The sequence below is a fragment of the Ovis aries genome, chromosome 4 (genome assembly GCF_016772045.2).
Source record: "Ovis aries strain OAR_USU_Benz2616 breed Rambouillet chromosome 4, ARS-UI_Ramb_v3.0, whole genome shotgun sequence".
In the NCBI taxonomy this organism is placed as follows: domain Eukaryota; kingdom Metazoa; phylum Chordata; class Mammalia; order Artiodactyla; family Bovidae; genus Ovis; species Ovis aries.
The window spans coordinates 107,790,672-107,801,285 of record NC_056057.1 but is presented as its reverse complement, the minus strand read 5'-3'; the positions used below and the strand labels follow the sequence as shown (position 1 = coordinate 107,801,285).

Below are 10,614 nucleotides of genomic sequence, written 5' to 3'. Positions count from 1 at the left end.
ATTGCTGGGAAAAATATCAACAACCTCAGATATGCAGATGATACCACTTTAATGGTAGAAAGTCAAGAGGAACTAAAGAGTCTTGATAAAGCTTAAAACTTGACATTCAGAAAACTAAGATCATGGCACCTGGTCCCATCACTTCATGGCAAATAGATGGGGGAAAGTGGAAAAAATGACAGACTTTATTTTCCTGGACTCCAAAAGCACTGTGGATGGTGACAGTGGCCATGAAATTAAAACACGCTTGCTTCTCGGAAGAAAAGCTATGACAAGCCTAGACAGTGTATTAAAATTGTATATTCAGTATAAATCCAATTTTGTTTAACCACACATATATACATTTAAAAATATTAGCAAAAGTTGTCTCTGGGTGGAAGGATAATGAGTGATTTACAGTTTTAATTTCTATACATTTGTGCATTGTTGTTCAGTCGCTCAGTCGTGTCTGATTCTTTGTGACCCCATGAAATGCTGCATGCTGGGCTTTCCCTGTCCTTCACCATTTATCGGAATTTGCTCAAACTCATGTGGGTTGAGTTGGTGATGCCATGCAACCATCTCATCCTTTGTAATCCCCTTCTCCTCCTGCCTTCAATCTTTCCCAGCATCAGGGTCTTTTCTAATGAGTCAGCTCTTTGCATCAGGTGGTCAAAGTATTGGAGCTTCAGTTTCAGCCTCCGTCCTTCTAATGAATATTCAGGACTGATTTCCTTTAGAATTGACTCCCTTGAGCTCTTTGCAGTCCAAGGGACTCTCAACACTCCTCTCCAACACCACAGTTCAAAAGCATCAATTCTTCAGCACTCAACTTTCTTTATGGTCCAACTCTCACATCCACACATGATTACTGGAAAAACCATAGCTTTGACTACACGGACCTTTGTCAGTAAAGTAATGTCTCTGGTTTTTAATACGCTGTCTAGGTTTGTCATAGCTTTTCTTCCAGGGAGCAAGTGTCTTTTAATTTCATGGCGGCAGTCACCACTACAGTGATTTTGGAGCCCAAGAAAGTTAAGTCTATCACTGTTTCCATTGTTTCTCCATCTAGTTGCTATGGAATGATGGGACTGGATGCCATGATCTTTGGTTTTTGAATGTTGAGTTTTAAGTCAGCTTTTTAGTTAGTCTTAAAGATTGTTCTCATAACAACTCAAGAGTTTAAGAAAAAATGTCTTATGTGACCAAGACAAAGCAATGTAGAAAGAAAGTGTTTATCCCTTTCTCCTCCTCAAGGGCCCTGGTCTCCTTATCAGCCTACCTAAGAGTTAGCTCTCTCATAAGGAGCAAGCATCTTTTTTTTTTTAATTTTAATTTTTACTTTATTTTGCTTTACAGTACTGTATTGGTTTTGCCATACATTGACATGAATCAGCCACGGGTGTACATGAGTTCCCAATTCCGAACCCCTCTCCCACCTCCCACCCCATATCATCTCTCTGGATCATCCCCGTGCACCAGCATCTTTTAATTTCATGGCTTCAGTCTCATCTACAGTGGTTTTGGAGCCCAAGAAAATAAAGTTTGTCACTGTTTCCATTGTTTCTCTTTCTCTTTGCTATGAAGTGATAGGACCTGATGCCATGATTGTTTTTTGAATGTTGAGTTTTAAGCCAGGTTTTTCATTCTTCTCTTTCACCTTCATTAAGAGGCTCTTAGTTCCTCTTCACTTTCTGCCATAAGGGTGGTGTCGTCTGCATATCTGAGGTTATTGATATTTCTCCTAGCAGTCTTGATTCCAGCTTGTGCTTCATCCAGTCCAGCATTTTGCATGATGTTCTCTGCATATAAGTTAAATAAGCAAGGTGACAATATACAGCCTTGATGTACTCCTTTCCCAATTTTGAATGAGTCTTTTGTGCATTAATCAGCTTTTAATTTTTAAAGAGCCATGTTTATTTCATTTTCTGTAGCTTCCAGTTCATATTCTTTCCCAATGTTTGAATTTAGTAATTGGTCTTATTGATTTGTATGAAGTCGTTATATATTAGCAAAATTAGGGAGTTCCTTGGTAGCCTAGTCACTAGGATTCTGGGCTTTTACTACCATGGCCTAGGTTCAACCTCTGGTTGGAAACTGAGATCTCACATGCCATGTGATGTTGACCACAAAACAAACCAAAACAAAATAAGCCCTGGCCCCACAAAGATTCTTAATGTCTAATTGAAAAAGTAACATTGAAACATATATATTATCATATGTAAAATAGATAGCCAATGGGAATTTTCTGTATGAGGTAGGGAGCTCAACCTTGGTGCTCTGTGACAACCTAGAGGGGTGGGATGTGGTGGGAGGAGAGAGGGAGGTTCTAGAGGGAGGGACGTATGTATACCTAAGGCTGATTCATGTTAATGTATAGCAGAAACTAACACAATATTGTAAAGCAATTATCCTCCATTTAAAAATTTAAAAAAAAAACTTGAAAAAGTTGCAAAATTACCCTCTTTTAGGATGTGAGCAAGAAATATTATTTGCCAGTTTATTTGTCTTTGACTTTGCTTGTGGTATATTTTGCCATGTAGAATCTTTTCATTGTATGTAATCAGGTTTAATAAACTTTTCTGGTTTATTTTTCTTTTAATGTTTTAGAAAGGTCTTCCCCAATTCCAAAGTTAATTTTGAAGTCTCCAAGCTTTTCTTCTAGTATTTAATTTTTTAAAATATTAAGTCTTTGATAAATTGGTAAGTGAGGTTGGTCTGTAGTGTTTTGACAATTTTTATTGTTTTGATATTAAAATTATATTGATTTCATGAAACAAATTTGGAAGATTCTCTTAATGTTTATGCTGTGAAAAAATTACACAGCCTTAACATTATCTGCTTTTAAAACGTCTGCTTTTAAAAATTCCCTGTGGAAACTATTCTCAGTGCTCTGGGGCAGTGGTCTTGACAACTTTCTGTAGTTCAACTACAATGACTAATTCTGTTTGTATTTTCTACCTCTGTTGGAGTCAGTTTTAGTAACCTACAGGTTTTCTAGAAACATCTATCTTAACCTGGTTTTCAAACTCTTGTTAAAGTTGAACAAGACAGATTCTTAAGAATATTGCAATTTTTCCAATTTGTGGTAACTTTTCCTTTTTTAAAAATTTTGTGTTTATGCCTGTCTCAACTAAAGTTAGCACTATGAATTTTGTTCTTTTTCTCAGTGAACCAATTCTTATATTCATTTATAATCCTCCCCTTTTGACCTTTCATGAAATGAACATTTAATGAATTATGTTTATAAATTGTGCTTTCTTTCTGGTTTGCTTAGATATTTTTGTAATCATTTTTCTAAATTCTTGGGTTTATAATTTTTAAAATTATTTTTAAAAAAATTTTATTTACTCACACAGACCCTTCATGGCTAGGTCTAATGATTTAATTGATCTAACTGATCTACTGCTACTACCACTACCACATCTCATTTGTCCTGTTTATTTTTTAATTTTTTTGTTTAGGATTTTAAAAAACTTTTAATTGAAGTGTTTATACACAAATATACATATGCATTTACAACCACTTAATTTTTTAAACTCTTTATTGAAGCTGCATTGTAACTCAAACTAAAAATAAGTAATTTTCACAACTGAAAATATGTAACTTGCACTCAGATCATGAAACAAAATATAACCATAGTATTTAGCTCAGTTCAGTCGCTCAGTTGTGTCCGACTCTTTGCAACCCCATGGACCACAGCATTCCAGGTCTCCCTATCCATCTCAACTCTCAGCGTTTACCCAAACTCATGTCCATTGAGTCGATGATGCCATCCAACCATCTCATCCTCTGTCATCCCCTTCTCCTCCTGCCTTCAATCTTTCCTAGCATCAGGGTCTTTTCTAATGAGTCAGCTCTTCACATCAGGTGGCCAAAGTATTGGAGTTTCAGCTTCAACATCAGTCCTTCCACAGAATTAGTGCCCCAAAATTAATTTTCACAAACTAAAAATATGTAAACTGCACCCAGATCATGAAACAAAATATTACCATAGTATTAGCACCCAGAAGTCCCCCTTTACTTCTTTCCAGACAATAACCACCCCACATATCTTGTCTTAGAATTGCAAAGAATAGTTTTGGTAGTGCTTACATTGTTAAAAATGCACGGTAACATCTATCCTCTTTTGCATCTGTGCTTATGAGATTTCATTTTTGTAATTTATCTGAATTTCTTCCAGTACTATGTAGTGGTTCACTGTGTATGAAAATGCAGTGAACTTAATTGGGAAACAGTTTGGGAGTGTTGTCTGTAAAAGCTGAAGATATACATGTTCTCCAACTGTGAAATTTCACTACTAATTATATGTTGAACAGAAATGTACTCATGTGTTCAACATGCATATTTTGAAATTGGACATCAAAAAGTAGCTCTTAGAATTTTGAATACCACATACAAATTTGTGATTATGATCTGCTTATAATATCTCCTTTTGCCTGGATTTATTTATTTAAATAATTTTAAATTTTATTTAAACTTAAAAAAACTCCAGTTCACCCATTTTTCTCACCCTACCTTCCCCATTTCATGCAACCACCAATTTGTTCTCTGTATCTAAGTTCACAAAGGGACATTCTTTCTATTGAAACATTAGGAATGCAGGAGAAAATTTGTACTTCTATAGATTTGCTAAGGGGAAGGTGAAGGAATGACTTCCTAATGACTTCCTTCTATCAAAAAAAAATGTAAATGCAACTTTATCAGATGAAAATAAGACACAGAGATGGCAGACTGGATGTTCAGGACTAAGGAAACGAAATGAGCTAATCACTGTGAATAGTTAATGGAGACCTCTTTCATTTCAGTCGCTCAGTTGTGTCCGACTCTTTGCAACCCCATGAATCGCAGCACGCCAGGCCTCCCTGTACATCACCAAATCCCAGAGTTCACTCAGACCCATGTCCATCGAGTCAGTGATGCCATCCAGCCATCTCATCCTCTGTTGTCCCCTTCTCCTCCTGCCCCCAATCCCTCCAAACATCAGGGTCTTTTCCAATGAGTCAACTCTTCGCATGAGGTGGCCAAGGTACTGGAGTTTCAGCTTTAGCATCATTCCCTCCAAAGAAATCCCAGGGTTGATCTCTTTTGGAATGGACTGATTGGATCTCCTTGCAGTCCAAGGGACTCTCAAGAGTCTTCTCCAACACCACAGTTCAAAAGCATCAATTCTTCGGCTCTCAGCTTTCTTCACAGTCCAACTCTCACATCCATACATGACCACGGGAAAAACCATAGCCTTGACTAGATGGACCTTTGTTGGCAAAGTAATGTCTCTGCTTCTGAATAAGCTATCTAGGTTGGTCATAACTTTTCTTCCAAGGAGTAAGCGTCTTTTAATTTCATGGCTGCAGTCACCATCTGCAGTGATTTTGGAGCCCCCCAAAATAGAGTCTGACACTGTTTCTACTGTTTCCCATCTATTTCCCATGAAGTGATGGGACCAGATGCCATGATGTTTGTTTTCTGAATGTTGAGCTTTAGGGAACTACAAATGGAAATGCCCAATGATGTTACTCATGTGACGCCGAAGAGCATGAATCTATAGAAACGTAACTTTATCCGGTGATATCTAAAGCAATCCCAGGCTGCTCAGAAGTAAATGTGGGGTGTTAAACAGTCAGGTTCACCTAGATGTGCGATTGTTCCACATGATGGGGATGAAGACTCATGATGGCAAACAGGGGCCAGGAAATTAAAAGTGTGTAATAAGGTTTTATAATTCATTTATATAAGAATATTAGGGAAGATTTCAAACACCCCCTGAAATAGACTAGTATAAAAAACCACCATGTACCTCACCATGGTGCCCTCCTTGTTTGAAAAAACTTAACAGCCTCTTTACTCCTTTATCCTCTGCTAAATTATCTCAAAGCAAATCTCAGATATCATTTCACTTCACCTGTAAATACTGAAAACATTTTTAAGGGTGTGGGTATGATTAGCCAGTAATCCAAACTGATATGAAGGAAAGTGAAGGGGGGTGCCAATAGAAGGACAGAGAACCTAGCCATGTCTGTGGATTGAAAGCTGGTGACTCTCCATAGGAGCCCTTGAGCTAATAAAATGAAGAATAGGAGGGAGTGATAGGAGTGGAGATTTTTAGTTTATCATTATTGAGGTCTGTGTTTTTAATAAAAATAAACAGAGGTTCAATTAACTAATTAAGATACATAGTTCTTTCCCAAATAACGCTTCTCCCTTACCTAGTTCTCTTTGTAATTAAAGTGAAAGTGAAAGTCACTTAGTCCTGTCCGACTATGTGACCCCTTGGACTATATAGTCCATGGAATTCTCCAGGCCAAAATACTGGAGTGGATAGCTGTTCCCTTCTCCAGGGGAATCTTTCCAGCCCAGGGATTGAACCCAGGTCTCCCACATTGCAGGTGGATTCTTTACCAGCTGAGTCACCAGGGAAACCCAAGAATACTGGAGCGGGTAGCCTATCCCTTCTTCAGCAGATCATCTTGACCCAAGAATTGAACTGAGGAATTGAACTTTGCAGGCGGATTCTTTATCCTTGAAATTAGCCCTTGAAATTAAAGAAGCAACATAAACTTATAATTTTAAAATTAGTGCATACAAGTTCTAAGTAGTTCAAACAATGGAAAAAGGTTAAAATTGAGTGCAAATATTTCATTATCCCCAGACACCTGATGTCACTATTCAGGAATAGTATGTTAAATCATTTTTGGTACATCCTTCTAGAAACATTATATATACATAGATATACAGGAAGCATTATATTCCATTAAAACACATAAATGAAATCATAAAATATCTGCTTGCATTTTGAACTTAACGATATATTGGTGATATTTTCATTTCATGACACAGTCATCTGTCTCATTTTAAAAATGCAGGCGTATCCTTTTCAGAGGTATGATTTTTCTCATTGATGAATAGTCCTACAGTGATAATCTTCCTGCAAATATTTCTTCACTGGTATGTACATGACCAAATCTTTGGGGAAAGTTCTTAGACAATAATTTTTAGGTTGAAAGGTATTTTGTTGTTTAATTGCTAAGTTGTGTCTCTTTTGTGACCACATGGACTATAGTCTGCCAGGCTCCTGTCTATGGGATTTCCCAGGCAAAAATACTGGAGTGGGTTGCCATTTCCTTCTCTGGGGGATCTTCTCAACCCAGGGATTGAATCTGGGTCTCCTGCATTGGCAGGCAGAATTTTTACCACTGAGCTACCAGGGCAGCCCTGAAAGGTATTTTTTGTATTATTAATTCTGATTCAGTTCAGTTCAGTTCAGTTTAGTCACTCAGTTGTATCTGACTCTGCAACCCCATAGACTGCAGCATACTAGGCTCCCTTGTCCATCACCAATTCCTGGAGCTTGCTCAAACTCATGTCCGTCAAGCTGGTGATGCCATCCAACCATCTCATCCTCTGTAATCCCCTTCTCCTCCTGCCTTCAGTCTTTCCTAACATCAGGGTCTTTTCAAATGAGTCAGTTCTTCACATCAGGTGGCCAAAGTATTGGAGCTTCAGCTTCAGGATCAGTGCTTCCAATGAATATTCAGGACTGATTTCCTTTAGGATTGACTGGTTTGATCTCCTTGCAGTCCAAGGGACTCTCAAGAGTCTTCTCCAACACCACAGTTCATTAATTTTGATAAATATTCCAAGTTACTCAGATTATGTTTTTAGAGGATGGAGATAAAATGCATTTCCAGGTGTTACTCAGAAAGCTTCCTGAATAATCTGAATCTGTTTAAAAGACATGTGGACGGGGAAGGAGAGAAGTTGCCAGAAGTTCAAGTTATAAAGCCTTGCTATATTTTGGTGGCTGCATCAACTCAGGCTCCTCAGAATCACCTGGAGAACTGAACAAATTGTCCAAGTTCCAGCCCCGGAAATCTTGACTTCATTGATTTGGGGCCAGCCTGGACACTGGTATTAAAAAACAATTTCCTCTAGAGATTCTGATGTGTGGCCAGTGTCCACACTCACTGCTTCAGATAAAGAGGGTGGGGTAGAAATGGAAGACTCGGGTGAAGAATTTGTCAAGCATCACTAAGATTGTGCCCTTGAAGCAAAAGAGAGAAATGAAGATCCACCTCCAATACCAAAAACACACCAAGTGAAAGGATCAGATCAGGTCTGGGGAAGAAAGAAGGTAGGAAGAGAGTGGTCTAGTTGAGGAAAAGGCAGAGCTGGTTGGGGCAGGTGCTTTGAGTGTGAATCTTAGAGACTACTTTTTAAAATAAAGGTGGACTTGAGCCTGAAGCCTCTTCCAGGCTCTTTTCAGCCCAGGGTTGTCCTGAATCAGTAGAATGGAATGGGCCACAGGGTAGGTAGCCATGATGATTTTGCACAAAATATTCAAGGGACTATTGATGTCAAAGAAGTTGGACATGTAGAGAAAAAGAGCAAGTACTTGGAAAATATAGAGAATGAGAAAGTAGCTGATAGCTCTGATGGCCCCCAGGTGAGCCTCCGTGCTGGGATCTCTGGAGCCAGTGGCATTGCTTTTCATGTGGAAGATGTGTCTTTTGAGAGAGATGATCAGCAGGGTGGCTGCCAGGATAAACATGATCAGAGGGATGAAGATCCCCAGGTTAAGGAAAAGAACCAGGTTGATCACAGTGGCCTCCGAGAAGGACTTTTTCTTAGTGGAGTTGAAGGAGGGGAGAGAAAAAAGATTGTTACAATTCATAGTATAGATGTTTTGGAAGAAGAGCACACTCTGGCCCAAGGAAACAAACACTGAAAGCTGCAGAAGCCAGGGCATCAGTCTGGAAATTCTCCACTTCAGCTTGAGGAAAAGGGGGTAGGAGAAATTCGCCACCTTCACGAAGTAGAAGACACTGAGCCAGGCAGCAAACCAGAGGCTGCAATGATTTAAGAACATGAAACATCCTCTGAATGTGTGATACGTGATGTCGTCATTATAAAACTGTGGGGATGTTGAGCTTAAGGTAAGTTCTAGCATCATGAAGCTTTGTAGAACTATTCTGGATACACCCAGGAAAAGCAAGATCTTGCCACTGGTGGAGAGTACCTTATTGTGAATCCATTCAGCTGTGTTTATCGCTGCAATGAACCCATTTGCGAGAATACCAAGGATGCATTCCGTGCCGATAATTATTAACATCAAAGTGACAAGAGATGGTGACAGATCCTTTTCTGAGGAACTGCAGGTTTGGATCATCCTGAGTGGTTGCTCTTCTTTGATGTCTGGAGGAAAACGGCTCCTTAGCGCTTGATGTGCGGGTCTGTGATAGCTCCCACTTGTCATGTCACAAGAGGAAGCAGTTGATGCGTCATTTCCAAATCTACATCATTTGTTTATTTTAAAAGTCTAAATCTGGAGCTGCAAATGATGGAAGGATTTGTTTCCTGTCCCCTCCCATATATTTTTGGATGCGCTGGTGTGTGATTTCAATCGTGGGGCCCAGGGGAGAACTTGAGAAGACTTTCCTTTATAAATCACTAACACAGAATGGAGAGCTGTGTTTCTTAATAGCTCCAGTTAAGTCAACCATCTGTTTGCCAAGTCCCTGTTTAACTGTTTCGCTTGTGACCTCAGAGAACTGATTGAAAATAATAATAACTTCAAATATCTATATCTGTCTCTCCCTATGTATAGTTCTTATGTGCTAGGCACTGTCCAAACGCTTTCACATGTATTATGAAATTTGAACCGTACAACAGCCCTATGAAGAATGTACTTTTATTTTCTCCATTTTGCAGGTCAGGAAACTAACTTGTCCAAAGTCAAAGAGGGAGAGAAAGAAGGAGAGAGAGCTGGGATTCAAACCCAAGTCACGTGGCCCCAGAGACCCTGTTCCTACCCACTGTTACACTGCCTACACGTGTGGATCCTTCTGTGTGCACCAAAGGCTAGATGCAGGGTTGGCTTAACTGTGACGTTTCATCCTAAAGTTCTTTTGTGGTAGCCTCACTACCTAAGGAAAGAATAACTGAGTTGAAAAAAACCACACCTGTGAGTCGGTTTATTTATTTTTTAACTACTCAGAACACTTTGGACACTTCTGGTCACTACACATGTGTGTTCCCCATCCCCCCCCCCCATAGTAAACAGTTCTGCAACACCAGCTGGGTGTCCTACAGTTTAACTCAGTTCTGACTCACTCTACCTGGAGATAACGTCAGATCCACAGGTTACGGGCTCAGTCCCAGAAGACTGTCCTCACTTCAGATGCCCGTCCCAAGCCCAGGTTGTCACCCATACTTGTGTCCTATTGGTTCTAAGTTGAGTTATGGCCCCCTTTTGGGGTTCAGTTGTTGAAGTGGCTTACAGAACTCAAGAAAACAGCTTATTTACATTTACCAATTTATTATAAAAGGATATGATGATAGATGAACATCCAGATGGAAGAGACACAAACAGTGAGTTTGAGGACCCGGGGCACGGAAGTTCCATGCCCTCTTTGGAGTGCCACACCCCCACACCTCGTATGTTTACTAACTTGAAAGCTCTTTGAACCCTGTCATTTTGGGGTGTTATGGGAGGTTCGTTGCCTAGGCACAAGTGATGAGATCATTGACCACTGGTGATTGGTTCAGCATCCAGCCTCTCTCCCTGTCCTGGAAACCAGAGATTGGGACCGAAATTTCCAACCTTGTATTCACAGTTCATTCCCCTGGCAATCAGTG

General features: G+C 39.5%; 1 protein-coding gene across 1 annotated transcript; it reads right to left on the bottom strand.

The window, feature by feature from the left end:
• Positions 1-5,080: 5,080 nt before the first annotated feature.
• On the bottom strand, positions 5,081-10,014 carry TAS2R39 (taste 2 receptor member 39). Its single transcript, XM_060415170.1, has one exon. The coding sequence runs from the start codon at positions 9,230-9,232 to the stop codon at positions 8,186-8,188; it is 1,047 nt and encodes a 348-aa protein (XP_060271153.1). The 5' UTR covers positions 9,233-10,014; the 3' UTR covers positions 5,081-8,185.
• Positions 10,015-10,614: the final 600 nt, after the last annotated feature.

Coding starts and splice junctions, on each gene's coding strand:
- TAS2R39 (XM_060415170.1), bottom strand. CDS start 9,232: ATGACAAGTGGGAGCTATCACAGACCCGCACATCAAGCGCTAAGGAGC.